We start from the raw sequence: 23,327 nt of genomic DNA, 5'->3' as shown, positions 1-23,327 counted from the left end.
CAGACTATGCAAACTACTTAGTATGTAGATTCCTTGAAAAATGATTGTCGTACCAAAAACGAAAGAAATTCTTTAGTGATATAAAACACTATTTCTGGGAAGATCCACATTTGTTTAAAAGTTGTCCCGATGGAATAATACGCCGATGTGTATTCAGAGATGAAGCTAGTAAAATTTTAAACCATTGTCACACAGGACCAACAGGAGGGCATTATGGGCCTCAACTCACAGCAAGAAAAGTTTATGATGCTGGATTCTATTGCCCTACAATTTACAAAGACGCACACCTTCTTTGCAAATCCTGTGATGCTTGTCAAAGGGCCGGAAAAATAAGTCAACGTGATGAAATGCCACAAAATGTCATTCAAGTATGCGAAGCATTTGACATTTGGGGTATTGACTTTATGGGTCCATTTCCAAAATCTCATAATAATCTCTATATTCTCGTAGCCATTGATTATGTATCTAAATGGACGGAAGCACAAGCTCTCCCAACTAACGATGCACGAGTTGTAGTCAACTTTTTAAAACGTCCTTTTGCAAGGTTTGGAACATCGAAAGCTTTAATAAGTGATCGGGGTACTCATTTCTGTAATAATCAACTTGAGAAAGTTCTTAAAAGATATGGAGTAACTCATAAAATCTCCACCGCTTATCATCCACAGACGAGTGGACAAGTTGAAAATACCAACCGAGCTTTAAAACGTATTCTAGAGAAAACCGTAGGATCAAATCCGAAGGAATGGTCCATTAAATTGGAGGATGCACTCTGGGCTTTTAGAACAGCCTACAAAACTCCAATTGGAACCACACCTTTTAGACTCGTTTACGGAAAAGCATGTCATCTTCCAGTAGAAATTGAACACAAAGCATTTTGGGCTTTGAAGACATGTAATCTTGATTTACATGAAGCTGGACGTTTACGGTTAAGTCAACTAAACGAATTAGAAGAATTAAGACATGAAGCATACGAAAATTCGTTAATCTATAAGGAAAGAACGAAGAAATGGCATGATAAAATAATCAAAAGAATTTAAAGAAGGAGACAGAGTTCTTCTTTTCAATTCACGATTCAAGCTATTTCCTGGAAAATTGAAATCAAGATGGTCTGGACCATTCATAGTCAAAAGAGTTTTCCCATACGGAACAGTAGAATTAATAAATTCAAATGGGATTGAATTTAAGGTTAATGGTCACAGAGTTAAACATTACATAGATAGTCCGATGGAAGTTAACAACGAAGTTAATCACAATTTCGATACCACAGCTAACTAAGTGTGGGGAGAATCAAGTCTTTAAAGGATAATATGTATTTCTGTTAGAGTTAGATTTTCTGTTTTCGTGTAGTTCTCGAAAATGGAACCCGAATGGTCTTTCCCTAGCAGACCCTAAAGAACTAGTCTTCTCCCCCCATTCTGAATTTTTATTTTTTTTAGATTTTTACGAAATGAAGACTTCCTGTGAATTAAACCATGGTCTAATGCTACACGCTTTGATCACTAAACGTAATAATGACACACTTCCAAGTGAATTGGTATCATTAATAAGAGGTAAATTGGACGGAGTAAGAAAAGAATCCAGATGCGAAGATAATAAGTTACAATTTGGTAAAGGAAAATCAAAATCCGCAGCGAAAAGAAGAGCACGACACCTTGAAAAATGTCACAAATGCGGAAAATGGTCACACGAAGGTAAATGTTCAAATAATCAAACCTATTCAAACACCGAATTTGTTACTTTATGCAGAGACGGACCGTTCATATGTTTAGAAGAAAAAACGATAAATGCTCGAGGTTACGTCTATGTAGCCATGGAAAATCAATTAGTCCGACTATCTTATGAGTGGGCTAGAGCATATCACTAAGAATACTATCTCACAGGTAAGTTTGTACAGTTTTCAATTTTTTTTTATAATAAACGCTAATTTGTTCGCTATAAAGTATTAAATTGGTATTCGATGAAATTAGGTCTTGCGACCGAAATTATTGATATCATACAAAAATTTATTACATCACTGCGAAATTTAACGTTTATTCTTAAGGTATAAATATCTTTAATCAATCAACCCAAAATATTTCAAAAATTCGTCATGAGTTAAATTAGGTCATGGAACCGAAATTACTTTACCGAAAAGAGGGGCGCATATTTTTGATGATATTTGATTGATTTAAGTGGGATAAAAGTCAAAAAGATTTTTAATTTTATTTTTACCAAGTTTTTAAAATTAGTATTAAAATAATATTGTAAACTTGTTAAAAACTAATATATATTTAAAATTGTAAATATTTGAAAAAAATAATATTTTTAATTAAGTTTGGTATGAATTTTTAATTTTATGCATTTAAGTTTGGAGTAAATTTTTAATTTTTAAAATATGAATTTTTAATTTTATGCATTTTAAATTTAAGTTTGGTGTGAATTTAAAAACAAAAATTTACTTTATTTCGCTAAGTTAAAAATATGATTTTTTAAAATTCGTCGTAAGTTGAAGACTAGGTCGTTGAACCGAAATTGCTTTACCCGGGGGAGGGACGAGAACTTTTATTATCATTATTTTTAATCTTATTGAATTAAAGTATGCCAAAAACATTAAAAAAAAAACCCCCCAAAAATCTTTACTTTTAAAAACCGCGCTTTAAATTGACAAATTTTAAAATTTTGTCGAGAGACAGACTAGGACAACGATCCGAAACACCCTCATCCTAAAAAGAAACAAATTTTTAAAATTTTATTAATTTTATGTTTTATTAATTATAAGGTTTTATAAAAAAAAAAAAATAAAAATAAAAATGAAAATCACTGTAGCCGGCACCCCATGCGATCGCCTGGGGACCAAATGCAGGTCAGAATGATAAAGTCCAGCGAGCTGTTCTGTCTCCATACCACAACACACACACATATACGAAACTCTCTCAAAATATCACCAAATTTCATCATTTTTTCACCATAATTCATCAAATTTCTTGCTCTAATCATGCCTAGATTCTCATTCTTCAACAAAAAGGTAAAAATTACACCCCTAAAACTCTATAAATTCCTAGTTTTTGTGATAATTACCAATATTTTACCTAATGCAATTTTGTTAATTTCTAGTGTAATTAGTGTTAAATTGTTAGTATTTTATGCATGTATAACCTAGATTGATGCTATTTAACATGATTTGAAGCCAAAAACTTCAAAATTTTTAGAAATCTAGGGTTTGTGTTCTTGGGCAATTTGGGGCTTTTTGATATAAACAGGTTATGGTCGATTTTTGTCATGAATTATTGCTAAATTGAGTAATGTAACATTTTTAGGTAGTTAAATGATCTAAACATTGATCCTAAACATGATTTTTGGAGATTAAAGTGGACTTTTTAGTCCAAAATTCATGAACTTGATTAATTTGATATAATTGCCAATTGAGACTTGTTTAATTGTTAGTAATGACTATTTTGACATGTTATTTGAGTTAAATGCTTATGAACTTTGTCTACATTTTCATATGTGCTTATTTGGAAAAGTGTAGAATTGTGAAAAATTGTGAAAATGTGTATAAGTTTAATTTTGATTTAATATGTTATTGTGATTATTTTAAATTGTTATTTTGCTAACACTAATGCATACTTGGATGTACAAACTTTGTGTTTAATGTGTTTTGCAGAAAGCCGATACTGGAGGTTCAGGAGCATCATCATCTAGACAGCCTCCTCCAGCTCCAGAACCAGAACCAGAAATGTAATATGAACCTGAACAACAACCACAACAGGAACCACAACATCAACCTGAACAGCACGTACCTTATTATGATCTGCTACAGTTACCTAATGAATTGAAGTATTTCCGCCGCATCCGCCTGTCGAATACCCAACAATTCCGGAACACGCGTTACATCCTAATTTGAGATTCGATAGACGATGGAGAGATTACCCATCATATCAAAGTAATAAGTTCAAATTAGTAAAAAAAGAGGTAGAGGTGCCAAGGGTAATTGATTGGAATCCTTTGGAAACGGTCCATCTAGCTGACCGTGTTAGACAGCATTTGGTACAAAGGTATGGCAGTTCTTCTTTTACAGATTGGATACGTCTTTTCACCATTCGTAGACCTGTATATAAGGAATGGTGTGTTGAGTTGATGAGTACTATAGCGTTAAATGTAGATGTAGATAGGTTAGATGATAGAAGTTTTCTTAGATTTATCCTTGGCGGTAGGATGTATAGGATGCCCATGATGGACATGGCCAGGGTGTTACAGATTTACACTCCTAGTGAATTGCTACTACCTGATTGTATGAGTTTGATTTATCGGGGTGAAAGGGTAGATAGGAAGTTTGACGCTGACGCCGTTTGGAGGCGTATGTCAAACTATAATGTTTTTACACTAGGAGGGAAACACTCCTACTTACATATTAATAAAGCCGAGCTTCGTGTGATTCATAGATTTTTGGCTAACTCGATTACACAAAGAGGTCACAATAAGGAGAAACTGACCTTACATGATTTATTCTACCTAAAGTGTATTCGGGATCCGAGAAGCTTTGTTAATATCCCTTACTGTGTTGGTTTTTATTTATCTAAAATGGTCGAAGGAATGCAGGAAGGGAGTATAATAGGAGGAGGTATTTTTGTTACTCTCATTGGAGAGTATTTAGGTGTTGATAGGAACCGAGGGGGTCCATTACAGCTTTGTAGAGAACAGGATGAGACCATAGGATTGCGGGTTTTATGTAGGTGCTAAGGTATTGAAGAGTAGACGCAATCAGGCACTTCCCTATGAAGGTAATCATCCACAGGTAGAAAGGGGTTCAGACGAAGAAATGGAGGAAGCGGAAGACATCAGGGATGTCATTCGAGATGCTATTCTTGATGTGCACGTTCGTATAGATGAGGAATCAATGACGAGCGCGACCAGACATAGTATGTACGAGCAGTGGAACTCCGAGCGAGTATACGAGGATTATAGGCGACGCCAACACGATAGCTGGTTAGTTCATCAGCACCAAATCATGAGCCAGCTATCATATCAGGTACCAAATAATTACGTGCCTACTTGACCTGCTCATTTTCCCCCACACAACCCCGACATCCGACCACCCTTTAACTGGTATGACTATAACCAAGCCTATCAGAACACCTATAACCAACAATGGAACCCTTATCCAGACTGATTTAGTTCCATTGGTTATTTTTATGATTTTTATATTTTTATCTTTTTAATTATTCATGTTTAAACTTATGTTATTGGATATATTTATGTAATTTTTATCATTTTTATTATTATTGTGTACTAATATTTCACATTTAGGATTTGAAAGTGGGATATTAAGTCCCATTTCAAATTGCCATGCATGTTTATATTTGTATGTATGTATATTGTCGATTATACAAAACAGGGTAAAACAGCGCATTTTCAAAGACTGGCATTAAGTTCAGCAAAAGCTAGTTTTGACGACAAAATGAAAAACAATTGTGATGAAACAACAAGATGGAATGAACAAATGATGTGCACCATTTATCATTCAGCAAACAAACGCCAATATGTTTGGAAACTTTGGTAAAATTTAATCATTTTTCTACGCTAATCACCCTCAATAATTTAAATTGTTACTGATTTCTTGCAAATGAGGGCATTGCAAGATCTTAAGTGTGGGAAGGGGTTAAATTCTTTCGGATTTTTAAAATTTTTTAACTAATACACTTGGTTACCATTAAAAATACTAGTAAAGCAGTAGTTGTATTAGAATCTAGTGCTCTCTGATAATAAAGAACAGCCCTAGTCTTATATACTAACTACCCAATTCTAGTAAAATTTTTCAAAATTTTCAATTAAATGAATTCAAAATCATGTTTATACATATTTATGAATGATAAAACTAGGTGTTAACACCGAAATTATTGTTACCTTGGAAAGGACATAAATTGAGAAACAAACCAAAATGTTAGAATTCATTTAAAATGGAATAGAGGACAATAAAAAGGCAAATAAAAGAAAATAAAAGCCAAGTGTGGGAAAATTCACCAAGTTATCTTAAACATATGTCACATATTTCTGTAACAAATAATTGAAGATACTTTTGCTATGGACTAAACTAAAAAGTTTTACCCGATTTACTGTAATATATTTGAAAGAAAGATGGATCTACACGATGAATCAATTCCATCATTAAAAGGAAGTAAAGTCTTCTGAAAAAGAAACGCGCTTCTTGATTTAGGTCATGAAGTTGTCGTCCAGACCAGCTGTAGGTTGATGAAAAATCTAGAAAAGTTATCTCTAAAATCAGCAGGAAATCCACGGACCTCAGCATAAAACAGGGTCGCCAAGTGGTCAGACTTATCCTAACCATGAGAGGATCTGTCTCGTAAAATGGGGAGGACGCCGTGCAAATTAGCTGGATAAGACTAATGAATCAGATCCCCGGAAAAGGATAATCTCCTTAAAAGATCAAAAATCAGCTTTTAAGACTGATATTACTCAATCCTAGAGATTGACCTTAAAGATTGAGAATTCAAACTCATGGAATTCAATGATATCTAAACTCGAGCTTGAACAAGAAAATATTTTGATCAAAATTACAAACTGATTTGTTTTCTGAAAACCTATTTTCAATGCGTTCATTACCATTGAACGTAAAATCCTAGGAATTCACCTGGAATTCATTAGGTCACCTGAACCAAATCGGGTGTCAACCGTAAGAACGGTGGTTGCATAGCATGGTCAAAGACAGGACCTTGTGCCAGACCAAAAAATTAGAAGGGTGAGCTTTACTATTGCTCCTACAAAGGATAGTAATTGCGTCCGACACGTTATAGACCATAATTAAAAGAATGTCAGTGGACATTGCCTTAACAGTTGTTTGTTCAACGCTTTCCTTTACAACCGGACGGTAGTTTATCGAAAGGTAATATACGGAGCAAGTATACTGGACGTGTTGCTTTCCCAATACAAGGTTAGCAAGTGGGTGACACAAAACCACAAGTTTTGAGCCAAAGTTTTCAAATCTGAAACCCACCAAACCCACAAAAAGAATTTGCAAACACCGGTGAAGGGTTATTCCGGAAAACTTATCTAGGGTAAAAGCTAGATTTAATTTTCAAAAGATCAAATATTTTCATAAAGATCCAATTTCCTTAAAGGATCAAAATTTTTATAGTCATGTGGGACTGTAAACTACACCGTTACTATCATTGTTTATACCGCCGTAAAAAAATCACTGATGTACAAAGTGTGAAGAATAAAGAAGTAATTCTAGTATTTCAAGACTATATTGCTTGAGGACAAGCAACACTCAAGTGTGAGAATATTTGATAATGCTAAAAACGAACATATATTTCATAGCATTATTCCTCAAGAAAGACAAGCTTTTAGTTGCAATTGTTCTATTTACAAGTGATATTCGTTTAAATAATAAAAGGTGAAGACAAAAGACAGATTCGACGAATTGAAGACGCAAACGACCAAAAAGCTCAAAAGTACAAAGTACAATCAAAGAGGTTCCAATTATTGATAAGAAACGTCTCAAAATTACAAGAGTACAAGATTCAAAACGCAAAGTACAAGATATTAAATTATATGCAAGGACGTTCGAAAATCCAGAACCGGGACCAGAGTCAACTCTCAACGCTCGACGCAACGGACTAAAAATTACAAATCAACGGAGTACAAGAATATAATATAATATATATATAATTAAATTTAATTATATATATTATATTATATAATAAATAAATAAGCAGCCCACGTTTTTGTAGACTTTTGAGTCTCCCCAGCTGGCCATGCGATCGCATGAGCCTGAAGGGCAAAGCTCATGCGATCGCATGAGCACCTTTTCCAGCCCACATGCCCTATAAAAACGAGTGTTTGGTTCATCAATATCCATCCATCAATCTCTCTATCTATATGTAAACGTATATATATATATATATATATATATATATATATATATATATATATATATTTATATTTTAATTTTAATTTTAAATCCTAATAATAAGGGTATGTTAGCGAATGTTGTAAGGGTGTAAGTCGAAATTCTGTCCGTGTAACGCTTCGCTATTTTTAATCATTGTAAGTTATGTTCAACCTTTTTAATTTAATGTCTCGTAGCTAAGTTATTATTATGCTTATTTAATACCGAAGTAATCATGATGTTGGGCTAATTACTAAAATTGGGTAATTGGGCTTTGTACCATAATTGAGGTTTGGACAAAAGAATGACACTTGTGGAAACTAGACTATGGACTATTAATGGGTTTTATATTTGTTTAACTAGATGATAGTTTGTTAATTTTAATATAAAGATTACAATTGGACGTCCCTATAAATAACTATATACACTCGATCGGACACGATGGGCGGGATATTTATATGTACGAATAATCGTTCATTTAACCGGATATGGAAATGGATTAATAGTCTATGAAATTATTAAAATAGGGGTAAAATTATGTATAAGGACACTTGGCATAATTGATAACAAAGTATTAAAACCTTGTTACAGTTTAAGTCCCCAATTAGTTAGAATATTTAACTTCGGGTATAAGGATAATTTGACGAGGATACTCGCACTTTATATTTATGACTGATGGACTGTTATGGACAAAAACCAGACAGACATATTAAATAATCCAGGACAAAGGACAATTAACCCATGGGCATAAAACTAAAATCAACACATCAAACATCATGATTACGGAAGTTTAAATAAGCATAATTCTTTTATTTCATATTTAATTTCCTTTATTTTATATTTAATTGCACTTCTAATTATCGCACTTTTATTTATTGTCATTGTATTTAATTGCACTTTTAATTAACGCACTTTTTAATTATTGTATTTTATTTCATCGCACTTTTATTTATCGTAATTTCATTATCGTTATTTACTTTACGCTTTAAATTAAGTCTTGTATTTATTTTTAATATTTTACATTAGGTTTTAACTGCGACTAAAGTTTTTAAATCGACAAACCGGTCATTAAACGGTAAAAACCCCCCTTTATAATAATAATATTACTTATTTATATATTTGTATTTTTATAAATTAAAACTAATATAGCGTTAAGCTTTGTTTAAAGATTCCCTGTGGAACGAACCGGACTTACTAAAAACTACACTACTGTACGATTAGGTACACTGCCTATAAGTGTTGTAGCAAGGTTTAAGTATATCCATTCTATAAATAAATAAATATCTTGTGTAAAATTGTATCATATTTAATAGTATTTAGTTGTAAAAATAAAGCTATTTTATATACACCTCGCATAATATCAGGATACCACAATCTTGTCATGGCCAACACAAATACCGCGGAATTGGTCATTTGCTATGGCACGTTTGGCGAGAATGTTGAGTCCTTCCGCCGCGATAATGAATAGGAACGGTGAAATAGGGTCACCTTGGCGGATACCTCTACCAGGGGAGAATTCCATGGTCGGGGAGCCATTGATGAGGATGGAGATTGTAGAAGATGAGAGACATGCGTGGATGAAGCTGATCCATTTAGTGCCGAATCCCATACTTTTCATGGTATCAAAAAGGAAGTCCCACTCTATGCAGTCGAATTCCTTTTCGAAATCCACTTTAAATATGAGACCCTTTTGTTTTTTTCTTTTTAATTCATCTATTATTTCATTTGCAATTAGGATGCTGTCAAGGATGTATCTTCCTTTGAGGAAGGCGGTTTGTTCTGTGCCAATAATTTTGTAGATTACTTTTGAAAGTCTGTTGGAAAGGATTTTTGTGAGAATTTTGTAATAGCTTTCGATTAAACATATAGGACGATATTCATTGAAACCGATTGGGTTGGACTTTTTTTGGGATTAGTGTGAAGAAAGAGGCGTTGCAACCCTTAGAAATTTCAGAATTGCACCAAAACCAATCAAGTGCTTTGAAAAGGTCCTCTTTTATCAACCACCAATATTTTTTAAAGAATTTCATATTGAAGCCATCCGGGCCGGGAGCTTTTGAGCTGTCACAGCCATTAAGTGCATCCCACACTTCATTTTCGGATAATCGGGCTTCAAGTATGAGATTGTCTGCATCGTTTATGTAATTGCGATTGGGGTCGTTTACAAAGGGACAATTACCTTTGCGTTTTTTGGATTTGAATAGTGTCTCAAAGTATTTTAATGCCTCATTTTTTATTATGTGGGGGTCTTCGGACCATGCTCTATTTAGTGAGATGCCGCGGATGTTGTTTTTGCTGGCTCGTCTTTTAATGAAGTTATGGAAATATTTAGTATTTTCGTCACCTTCTAAATTCCATTTAATTCGGGCTTTTTGTTTTAACATGTTGTTTTTCTTTTTTTTCTTTTCGATGTGTTGGACCTTTTCATTTATCCAGATTTTATGTTTGGATTCAGTTAGTTGCCTGGTTTCTGCGATTTTTTCCCATTCATTTGAGGCATCGAGGTGCGAACTGATTTCGGAGTCAAGGTTGCTAAGTTGGAGGCTACATTTTTTAAGTTCAGGTTTTACGTTTTTTAGTTTACTACGAAAAATACAGTCCGGTCGATTTCCGTTAACTGGGATTAGCCATGTGTTTTTGATGATGTCATCAACATTTTTTAGTTTAAGCCATGAGTTGAAGACTAGGGTAGGTTTAGGTCCAAAGTCGGTGAAGGAGTTTTTTAATATGATCGGGCAATGATCAGAAAGGTCGCGTTCAAGTATTTTTGAGGAGATGTCTGGCCAAATGTTAAGGATAGTTTCGGAGATAAGGAATCTATCGAGTTTACTGAATTTTTGTATGTTGAGGCACATGCGTGTGAATTTCTTTCCTCCAAGTGGAAGATCGATTAAGTTAGCGCAATTTATGAAGTTGTTAAAATTATCGGCCCAAGTTTGTTTGAAATAGCAGTTTAGGCGTTCGGAATCAGATCTAACTTCATTAAAGTCACCGAAGATAATGTGGGGAACATCGATGGAATCAGTTAATTTTGAAAGTTCGGACCAAAATCTTAATTTTTGTGTGTGTGAGTGTGGACCATAAACATATCGGTGTCTAACCCTGCCCATTTCCTTTTAATTGCGATAAAAAATTCTCCTTCAATGGCGGAGTCAAATATGAAAGACGACGAATCCCAAATTAATAATAAACCCCCCGAAGCCCCGATTGAGACTTTTTGTATGAATTTAAAATTTGTGTTACACCAAAAGGATTCGATTAAAAAGTCATCGGATTGACCACATTTTGTTTCTTGTAGCCCGAGGAAGATCGGATTTTCTTTTTGACAAATTTGTTTGAGCCAATTGATTTTATCCGTTTGACCCAACCCGCGAATATTTAGTGAAATACAACACATTATAAAAAACTTACAAACGAATGGAGATGAAGGAAGATCAGGTTTCGGTTTCCCAACGGATGCCGATGCCAAGCCCGAATTCGGTTGTGTCTTTGGTGCTACTCGATATTTTGTTGGAATTGTGGCTCGTGCTGGCTTCTTTAGGCTTTGTTACTGCTTTTGAGGCATTCCCGGACAATTTGGAAGTGGAGTTTGTTTTACGGTTGAGTTGGGAAAATTTTAGCTTTTGTCCGCTTCTCGCACAATGCTTTATGTATAAAAATTTTGATCGCGTACTATTCTTAGCATTCTCAAATGGTGATTTGGTTAGCTGTTTCGTGGGTGGTTTAGTAACCGGATTGGGGCGTGCGACTTTTTTGAAGTCGATGGAATTGGAGGAGTATATTGGTTTATTTATGGCTCGTGTCACATCGTGGTTTTTATTCTTTGATTTCTCCTTTGTTTTACTCATCGGAAAGTCGTGGATAGTATATATGGTGGGGTTATCATCATTGGGTGTTAGATCAGTGGTAGCCGTAGGTAAGTGGTTGGGTGAATTAGTTGGGATGGTTTGTTCAATGGTAGTGTCCGCATGTGTAGGTTCAGTGGGTATGTTGTTTGACACGGGTGGAGTTTGCATGGGTGTGATGTTTGGGGATTCGGTGGGTTCGGTGGGCCCCGTGGGATAGGTGGGGTGGTTTGTTTGTATAGCAGGAGAATCTATGTTAAGTGTAATGGGTTCTATTTGGGAGGCCCGTGGGTTGTTGATAGGGGATTTGGTTGGGCTAGTGGGCTTGGAAGATATTAGGTTATGCATGATGTCAATTGGGCTTATGTGTATAGGTTGGCGTGGGTGAGACTCAGGGATGTGTGAGTTGTTGCTTGAGTAGGAGGTGTTGTTATATAGATGATGCCGGTTTGATGAGTTGGTTTCTACGTTTGTGTCCGAGATATGCGAAGGTCCTGTTGCGATTTCGTTGTCATGGTTTGAGTTTACATGGTTGTGAGTGGCGAATTTGATTGCTTCGACCCTTTTCGATGATGTGGAAGGTGAGGTTTGGTTTTGATTAGTGCAGTTATGGTTATCATTGTGGTCATCATGTATTTCATGTGGTGGCGGTGGATTTTGGTTTTCAGAATTTTGTGATCTATTACCTTGATCTTCATCCATGTGGGATTCGTTGTCCGAGGGGTATTCATCTGAATGTATATCGTCCTTCCAAATCGATGATTTATTGTCCGTTGAGTTAAATTCTACACCTGTAATAAGATTTTCAGATACAAAGGCATTATAGATCTTTAAATCGTGATGAATAAATACCTGACCGAAAATTGGGGCGAGTGAACTTGTGTTGATGAGAGCTTTGCCGATGGAGATGTCTTGCAATCCCTTCTCTTCTAGTGAGCAATTTTTTAGTTCCAAAACATCACCCCAGCATTTTGGCTATCTTATGAAAAGTAGACTCGTTCCAACATGTTAAAGGGACCCCCCTAATGTCGAACCAAACCAAACGTCCGGATGATGTGTATTTATCCGGATCCCAAGGGCGTATGTTATCAAACCAATTCCACAGAGGATGTTTTTTTACCGAAGCTCATAGGATTAATAACATCAAATGCGCATCTAATATCTTCAAACAGGAGCAATACGTCTTTACCACCAAGATATTTAGATTCAAAACCATTAAAGTTCTCGGACTTACATATTTCATTGAAATACTCAAGATGTTCAATATTCTTGATCTCACCGATAAGAGCGTGCCCGAGGAGATCGACTATCTTTGAGTCGGTTGGAACTTTGATGGAAAATTCTTTGGAGCAATATGCATCATTGTGTTTATTAACATGTATCTTATTGTTCAGAACATGACAGAAGGTACGGTCGTTAACAATATTATCAAGATTAATATTAGGTTTTACCTTCTGATTTGTACCCTGAGAGTTCTGATTAGTATGGTTTTCGGCAGTCCCATTTGTATCATTATTTTGATCGCGAGCTTTGTAGACAACCAATAACATACCATCAGCTTCAATCCTATTCAGTTTCCTTTCCATATTATCGACTTGATGAGGAGGTATATTTTTATATCTCACAAACCCGAATCTTTTTCCATTCTTTAGCCTTTTTTTGGTATATACACTTCGTTTATTTCGCCATGCTTTTTGAAAAGAGACCAGAGTTTAACGGAGTTCCAGGAGTCTGGAAAGTTGAAGAATAAAAATGAGGTGATTCCATTGTGTACGTGTTTGAATTGTGATGGGGTAGGTTTAGGGTTTTCGGTTGTATGGTTAGGTTGTTTATGGATTTCGGTTGGGTGGTTTGATGGGATATGGTTGTCGGATGAATGATTATGATTTCCAAACCTCTTAATTAGGGATTTGGCGTGTTCTTGTTGTTTGAATCGTTGATATAGGAGATTGTTTGCCGCGTTCATACGTTTGAGAAAATGGGTGTTAGGGTTTGTAGGTTGTTGATAAAGAGGAGGAAAGTCACAGGAAGATGGTGAATAGATAGCCGAATTAGGGTTAGTGCGGTTCTTGCGATTACGATCAACTTTAACCCAAATGCCAACATTATCAGGTTGGTATTTTATGTTGTTGATGATGCGAGAATTGTTCAAGTGTCGATTCTGATGAGATATGTGTGGTTGTTTGTTCAATCGGCTAGATGTAGGTGTGAAAGGAGAGCATGGAATGCTGAACATCTTAATATGATAAGAAAAAAAGACAGAGAACCAAAACAGATTAACCTAGGCCTAGAAAAGAAAAAAAAAACTAATAAGAAAATAAAGAGCAGATTGCCGGAATTAAATCATTAAGATCTCCGCCAGAAATTGCAGGGAGTAGAAGAAGATGAGAACCAGTAATAGATTAACCCTAGATCAGAAAGGAAAACGTAAAGGCTAATAAGAAAACATGAACAGATTATCGGAAATAGATCGTGAAAATCGCCGCCGGAAATCGAATTGGAGGAGAGAATAGGGAACTGATTGAATAAAATAGAGAAACTAATCTAAGGAATAAAGCAGATACCAGATCGTGAATTAAAAAGAGATCAGAAGGCAGATCTCCAGTCGAGCATAGCTGATCATGTAGTTGATTGTTGTTGAATCTACAGCTTATGCCCAGAATTTGAAGAACATGACTGATATTTGATGCAAATAAGATTGGATATAGTATTAGATAAGCGATGGTGATGGTGATTTGATATTTGATCCATTATCTTTCGGATAAATATTAATATTAATGAAGTGGTTAATCGTACAATTATTTATACTAAGGAGCGTACGTGTTAAATGCAGCCTGAGTATATATTAAGATGTTCAGCATATTAAGATGTTCAGCCTTGAGACGACCCTGTAAAAATTACGGAGTATATATCTATTGAAGAATCTTGTAGCTTCGAGCTTTTGTTGTAATATCCTCCAGGTTTGTGGTCGTATGTTTGTAATCTGGGTCGGTCTCAAGTGACTCTCTTGTATTGATTTCGTTGGTTAATAAAGTTGCTATTCGAAAAAAAAGAACACTTTAACTTGAAAACAGAGTCAATGATATTATATTGGTCTAAACAGAGATTTATTAATTGCAATCGAAAATGAACTTCGGAAAGAAGTTACTATAGTCGTTAACAATTTATTGAATTAGGGACATGTAGATATGTTTAGGCCTAAATTTCAATGTAACTTCAAATTGTGCAAGTTAACAATTTTTTCTTCATTTTTACTTCATTTGCAGAAATTTCACAAGGATCTTCCACCATCTAAAGTGTTCGCATACGGTGAAACGCGACATACCGCAACAGTTCCTGGTCCTACAATCGAAGCCGTCCACGGTGTCTCCACTCATGTGAGGTGGAAAAATTGTCTCCCTTCACAACACATCCTTCCATGGGACCCCACAATCCCAACGGCTATCCCTCGAACAAAAACAGGCATTCCAACAGTCACTCACCTTCATGGTGGGGTCGATGTGTAGTGACCCGAACTTTTCCATGTTTATATATATATTAAATGAAATTATTATTTACATGATTAAGTGTTTCCAACATGTTAAGCAATCAAACTTGTTAAGACTTGATTAATTGAAATAGGTTTCATATAGACAATTGACCACCCAAGTTGACCGGTGATTCACGAATGTTAAAACTTGTAAAAACTATATAATGACATATATATGGTTATATATATAGTTAACATGATATTATGATAAGCAAACATATCATTAAGTATATTAACAATGAACTACATATGTAAAAACAAGACTACTAACTTAATGATTTTGAAACGAGAGATATATGTAACGATTATCGTTGTAACGACATTTAATGTATATATATCATATTAAGAGATATTTGTACATCATAATATCATGATAATATAATAATTTAAAATCTCTTTTGATATTTTAAACATTGAGTTAACAACATTTAACAAGATCGTTAACCTAAAGGTTTCAAAACAACACTTACATGTAATGACTAACGATGACTTAACGACTCAGTTAAAATGTATATACATGTAGTATTTTAATATGTATTCATACACTTTTGAAAGACTTCAAGACACTTATCAAAATACTTCTACTTAACAAAAATGCTTACAATTACATCCTCGTTCAGTTTCATCAACAATTCTACTCGTATGCACCCGTATTCGTACTCGTACAATACATAGCTTTTAGATGTATGTGCTATTGGTATATACACTCCAATAATCAGCTCTTAGCAGCCCATGTGAGTCACTAACACATGTGAGAACCATCATTTGGCAACTAGCATTAAATATCTCATAAAATTACAAAAATATGAGTAATCATTCATGACTTATTTACATGAAAACAAAATTACATATCCTTTATATCTAATCCATACACCAACGACCAAAAACACCTACAAACACTTTCATTCTTCAATTTTCTTCATCTAATCGATCTCTCTCAAGTTCTATCTTCAAGTTCTAAGTGTTCTTCATAAATTCCAAAAGTTCTAGTTTCATAAAATCAAGAATACTTCCAAAATTGCAAGTTTACTTCCAAGTTTTCTAAATCCATTCCAAGTAATCATCCAAGATCAAGAAACCTTTGTTACTTACAGTAGGTTATCTTTCTAATAAAAGGTAATAATCATAATCAAACTTTAATTCAATTTCTATAACTATAACAATCTTATTTCGAGTGGAAATCTTACTTGAAATTGTTTTCGTGTCATGATTCTGCTTCAAGAACTTTCAAGCCATCCAAGGATCCTTTGAAGCTAGATCTATTTTTCTCATTTCCAGTAGGTTTATCCAAGGAACTTGAGGTAGTAATGATGTTCATAACATCATTCGATTCATACATATAAAGCTATCTTATTCGAAGGTTTAAACTTGTAATCACTAGAACATAGTTTAGTTAATTCTAAACTTGTTCGCAAATAAAAGTTAATCCTTCTAACTTGACTTTTAAAATCAACTAAACACATGTTATATATCTATATGATATGTTAACTTAATGATTTAAAACCTGAAAACACGAAAAACACCGTAAAACCGGATTTATGCCGTCGTAGTAACACCGCGAGCTGTTTTGGGTTAGTTAATTAAAAACTATGATAAACTTTGATTTAAAAGTTGTTATTCTGGGAAAATGATTTTTATTATGAACATGAAACTATATCCAAAAATTATGGTTAAACTCAAAGTGGAAGTATGTTTTCTAAAATGGTCATCTAGACGTCGTTCTTTCGACTGAAATGACTACCTTTACAAAAACGACTTGTAACTTATTTTTCCGACTATAAACCTATACTTTTTCTGTTTAGATTCATAAAATAGAGTTCAATATGAAACCATAGCAATTTGATTCACTCAAAACGGATTTAAAATGAAGAAGTTATGGGTAAAACAAGATTGGATAATTTTTCTCATTTTAGCTACGTGAAAATTGGTAACAAATCTATTCCAACCATAACTTAATCAACTTGTATTGTATATTATGTAATCTTGAGATACCATAGACACGTATACAATGTTTTGACCTATCATGTCGACACATCTATATATATTTCGGAACAACCATAGACACTCTGTATGTGAATGTTGGAGTTAGCTATACAGGGTTGAGGTTGATTCCAAAATATATATAGTTTGAGTTGTGATCAATACTGAGATACGTATACACTGGGTCGTGGATTGATTCAAGATAATATTTATCAATTTATTTCTGTACATCTAACTGTGGACAACTAGTTGTAGGTTACTAACGAGGACAGCTGACTTAATAAACTTAAAACATCAAAATATATTAAAAGTGTTGTAAATATATTTTGAACATACTTTGATATATATGTATATATTGTTATAGGTTCGTGAATCAACCAGTGGCCAAGTCTTACTTCCCGACGAAGTAAAAATCTGTGAAAGTGAGTTATAGTCCCACTTTTAAAATATAATATTTTTGAGATGAGAATACATGCAGGTTTTATAAATGATTTACAAAATAGACACAAGTACGTGAAACTACATTCTATGGTTGAATTATCGAAATCGAATATGCCCCTTTTAATTAAGTCTGGTAATCTAAGAATTAGGGAACATACACCCTAATTGACGCGAATCCTAAAGATAGATCTATTGGGCCTAACAAACCCCATCCAAAGTACCGGATACTTTAGTACTTCGAAATTTATATCATATCCGAAGGGTGTCCCGGAATGATGGGGATATTCTTATATATGCATCTTGTTAATGTCGGTTACCAGGTGTTCACCATATGAATGATTTTTATCTCTATGTATGGGATGTGTATTGAAATATAAAATCTTGTGGTCTATTATTATGATTTGATATATATAGGTTAAACCTATAACTCACCAACATTTTTGTTGACGTTTTAAGCATGTTTATTCTCAGGTGATTATTAAGAGCTTCCGCTGTCGCATACTTAAATAAGGACGAGATTTGGAGTCCATGCTTGTATGATATTGTGTAAAAACTGCATTCAAGAAACTTATTTTGTTGTAACATATTTGTATTGTAAACCATTATGTAATGGTCGTGTGTAAACAGGATATTTTAGATTATCATTATTTGATAATCTATGTAAAACTTTTTAAACCTTTATTGATGAAATAAAGGTTATGGTTTGTTTTAAAATGAATGCATTCTTTGAAAAACGTCTCATATAGAGGTCAAAACCTCGCAACGAAATCAATTAATATGGAACGTTTTTAATCAATAAGAACGGGACATTTTGTGATGACCCGGAAATTTCCGATCAAATTTAAACTTTAATCTTTATATGTTCCCGACACGATGAGCAAAAATATGTAATGTTGAGTCTCGAAAGTTTTGAAAACCATATTCATATAATCAATTACCCTTTGACCATGCCTAGCGATTCACGAACAATTATATATACATATACATATGTGTGATTATTAAATTGAGATATATTATATAAAACATCGAACGGATTAGTGAATATGATTATAAGCTATGAGATCTATTTTATGAACCTGAAAATACTATCAAGGTATTGAATAGATAATACTTTACATGAATGTATTTGTTCGATGTAAGTTTATCGACGAGATTAAAAGATAATATCAAATGATTGAATTATCAGATACATTGAATTATGATTAAGAGTATCTGTTATGAGGTCCACTTTGAATTAGGTAACCCTTATTATTAACCGTATTCGGAAAATGGTAAAGTGAGTTATAAGTGAAGACAAATGTGTCAATTAACGGGAACTAGTCAAATGTTAGTGGAGTTTTCTGTTCGACTTTCTATATAAACGTTAACTAGTTAACCTTCCTATTATTTAGAGTGAAAGTGAAACTTTGGGAATATAGTTATATTATTTAGAAAGTTTAAGAAAAACAAACTAAACGTTGACGCATAAGGAAATTATATTTTTTTTAAAAGTATAAACGTTATAGGATATAATATTATAAACGATCTTCAAATATACTTTGAAATATAATTAAAATCTAAATATTTTATTAAAGTATTTCAAACCTATATATTATAAATATATTTCAATTTAGTCAAAAGACGTTTTGGTTTAAGTTAATGTTATTAAATATACTTCGATAACTAACGAGGGTATGAATTATAAAAGTAAATGACCAAAACACTCAAAAGATTAAGTTACACTTTGAGTGGGTTAGTTTTTAATTAATTTAAGTCTAGTTATTAATAAAGGTACATGTCACAAAACGTTTAATTTAAAATAAAATATTTTGACAAACAACGAGACTTTGATTTATAGAAGGAAATGACCACAACGCTCAATTTTATAAGTTACGTTTTTCATAAAGTAAATCTTTGATAAATAAGTCAAATTATTATTAAAGGTACACGTCACGTAACGTAAAAGGCTAGTTTTCTAAACGTATGAAAGTGCGCCCGAAAAACGGAAAGTGGTACATGAGTCAAGTGACAACGCGCGAGTCATTTTTGTAAAAATTATATTTTTACCATGAGCGTAAATATAATATAATATTTAATTAATTCTAAAGATTAAATATATTATATATTAAATAATATATATCTATATCACTTATGTTACAATGAATAAATGATGCGTGTTAGCTGGCATGAGGGGTTAGGTAGAGTGGTGCTATAAATTTGAACGTTTGTAGTTTGGAGGATGCATTCTTCATCGAGCACTCTTAGATTATTATTATTATTTATTTATTAATATTATTATTAATATTAAGTTTATAAATCTTATTAGTATTAGTATTATGAGCGATATTATTAGTATTATACATAAAATACTACGACGAGGTCATGAGTGCATTATTTTCAAAACGAATTTTTATGAGCGGGATAAAGCTAAGGAAATTATGAGCTATAGCTATGGAGGTTATGGGTATGGATCATGGGTATGTTCGTGAGGTCAATCTAGTGTTTGTCATCTCCGTTACGTTTACGTACCTTTCCTGCAATATTGAATCTCAATATTGATACGTGAACACTCACAACTTAACTTTTATTTATTAATAGTGTATCCCTGACTAGTGCTCGAGAAAATAGGATTATGCATGCTTGTACTTTTGATATTGCCTTTAGATAGGATAGGCTAAATCTTGAGGTTAGTTACACCTGTGGTTAAGATAAGGTATAAGATATGCATGTCGTTGGAGAGCTAACGAAAAATTAAGAACTTTTCATTTAGATATCGAATGGATTCGATGAATGGTTAGAAAGTTATGAATTAAACAATTAATTTCGTAATTAAGATTGCTAATGATAATTAGTGAACTAATTTTCTGGGTTATAAAAAGTGGTTATTTGGATTCTACTCGTCGAGTAGATGAATTTTCATATAAAGCACGTATCGTTTCGTTGAACGGTTGTCAAGTTATGGACAAAAGAAGTTTTGCAAATTTTGAAAAAATGTCGAAAAGGGAACTGAAATTCTCGCTGATCTGCGTTGTTTCAGATTTAAGAAAAATACCACTAAATTCTTTGCTGTAAGGTCTAGCAAACGACTCTGGCCGTTTGTCAATTTGAGTCTCGACGATTTTTCTAAAAATCGTCAAAGTTGACTGTTTGGTCACATTTTAAAAATTCTGAAAAGAGCTGAAACTTTTTATTAAAAATGTCAGTTTTGTATCAGTTGTCATGGTCGGCCTGATGTGTGTTTACTTTTGCCAAAAATCATGTTATATCTTTGTGGTAACTAGAATTTGCAGGCTTTGACCGTTTGTCAATCCGAGTTTCGAGGAATTTTCTAAAAATCTCCAAAGTAGGCTACTCGGTCACTTTTGTAAATTTATTAAAGCTGAAAAATTAACTTTGAAACGCCGAAACCGCATTGGCAACTACGAGTTGTCTAGGGTTAGTTTACTTCTGTAACATTTATGCTTAATCTTTTTGGTAAAGTGTAACTCTTATCTTTGACCGTTTATCAATCAGAGCTCCGATAATTTTTTTCTAAAGGCCGTTTAGTCATGTTTGACCGAAAAATCATTTTTTGTATAAGTTATTGTATTTTTGCATGCGACCTCGTTTTTACTTTAACCTTTGACTTTTGACCTTAAACTTTGACTTTTCCGTTAACTTTTCAGTTAATATTTTTTTGTTGACTTTCTCTAAAAACTAAAATACTATTTTATGATTATGAAACCATTTGTGATACGTTGTTTCACACGTCACCTTTTACTAGAATTTTAACTAAACATGAGTAATATAACATGTTACTATACTGTTGAGTCAGACTCGAGCATTAGGATTGTGGTACACTATGACTTAACCCTAATTTGTTAGACAAATATTGATCAACATAAATATATATATAATTAATATAGGTTCGTGAATCCGAGGCCAACCTTGCACTTGTTCAATGACGTTATATGTATTTTTACTACGAAATACAGTATGGTGAGTTTCATTTACCTTTTTATCCTTTATATTTTTGGGACTGAGAATACATGCGCTTTTGATGTCGAACGAGGTGTATACAAAATAGCTTATATTTTACTAGGAAAATACTATTAAATACGATACAATTTTACACAAGATATTTATTTATTTATAGAATGGATATACTTAAACCTTGCTACAACACTTATAGGCAGTGTACCTAATCGTACAGTAGTGTAGTTTTTAGTAAGTCCGGTTCGTTCCACAGGGAAATCTTTAAACAAAGCTCAACGCTATATTAGTTTACTTTTATAAAAATACAAATATATATATAAGTAATATTATTATTATAAAGGGGGGTTTTTACCGTTTAATGACCGGTTTGACGATTTTAAGACTTTAGTCGCAGTTAAAACCTAATGTAAAATATAAAATAAATACAAGACTTAAATTAAAGCGTAAAGTAAATAACGATAATGAAATTGCGAATAATAAAAGTACGATAAACTTGCGATAATTAAAAAGTACGATAATTAAAAGTGCGATAAAATAAAATAAATAAAAGTGCGATAATTAGAAGTGCAATTAAATATAAAATAAAGGAAATTAAATATGAAATAAAAGAATTATGCTTATTTAAACTTCCGTAATCATGATGTGTGACGTGTTGATTTTAGTTTTATGCCCATGGGTTAATTGTCCTTTGTCCTGGATTATTCAATATGTCCGTCTGGTTTTTGTCCATAACAGTCCATCAGTCATAAATATAAATTGCAAGTGTCCTTGTCAAATTATTATTATACCCGAAGATAAATATTCCAACTAATTGGGGATTCGAATTGTAACAAGGTTTTAATACTTTGTTTAATGAATACACCAGGTTATCGACTGCGTGTAAACCAAGGTTTTACTACTTTGTTAACAATTACATCAATTACCCTTGAATGTAATTTCACCCCTGTTTTAATTATTCTAGTGGCTATTAATCCATTCCCGTGTCCGGTTAAATGAACGATTATTCGTACATATAAATACCCCGCCCATCGTGTCCGATCGAGTGTATATGGTAATTTATAGGGACGCCCAATTGTAAATCTTTATATTAACATTAACAAACTTTCATTTAGTTAAACAAATATAAAGCCCATTAATAGCCCATAGTCTAATTTCCACAAGTGTCGTTCTTTTGTCCAAACCCCAATTATGGTACAAAGCCCAATTACCCAATTTTAGTAATTAGCCCAACATCATGATTACTTCGTTTTAAATAAGCATAATAATAACTTAGCTACGAGACATTAATATAAAAAGGTTGAACATAACTTACAATGATTAAAAATAGCGTAGCGTTACACGGACAGAATTTCGACTTACACCCTTACAACATTCGCTAACATACCCTTATTATTAGAATTATAATTAAAATTAAAATATAAATTATAAATATAAATATATTTACGTATGAAGAGGAAGAGAAAAAGATTGATTAAATTTGATCAGAATTCGGTTGGCTTTATAGCCAGACTTGAAATTTGGGGCTCCGCGACTCGCGGCAAAATGGCCTTAAAACTCCGCGAGTCGCGGAGAGATATTTACAGCTCACACCCTTGGAGTTTCCTGCTGCCGACGGTTTTTATTATATATATATAATATATATATAATTAATATAATTAATTATATATTATATTATATTTATATACATAGT

The 23,327-nt window shown here is 33.2% G+C and overlaps 1 protein-coding gene across 1 annotated transcript in view; it reads left to right on the top strand.

The window, feature by feature from the left end:
- The window catches only part of LOC139849686 (multicopper oxidase LPR2-like), a 51,817-nt gene that overhangs the window by 11,077 nt on the left and 17,413 nt on the right, over positions 1-23,327 (top strand). The window contains exon 2 of the mRNA XM_071839318.1: positions 15,000-15,229. Within this exon, the coding sequence (XP_071695419.1) occupies positions 15,000-15,229 (230 nt within the window). The remainder of the gene's footprint in view (positions 1-14,999; positions 15,230-23,327) is intronic.

This window comes from Rutidosis leptorrhynchoides, chromosome 5 (assembly GCF_046630445.1).
Source record: "Rutidosis leptorrhynchoides isolate AG116_Rl617_1_P2 chromosome 5, CSIRO_AGI_Rlap_v1, whole genome shotgun sequence".
NCBI classification, from domain to species: domain Eukaryota; kingdom Viridiplantae; phylum Streptophyta; class Magnoliopsida; order Asterales; family Asteraceae; genus Rutidosis; species Rutidosis leptorrhynchoides.
Note: the sequence above shows the minus strand (reverse complement) of the source record. Positions and strands in the feature narration are given on the sequence as shown.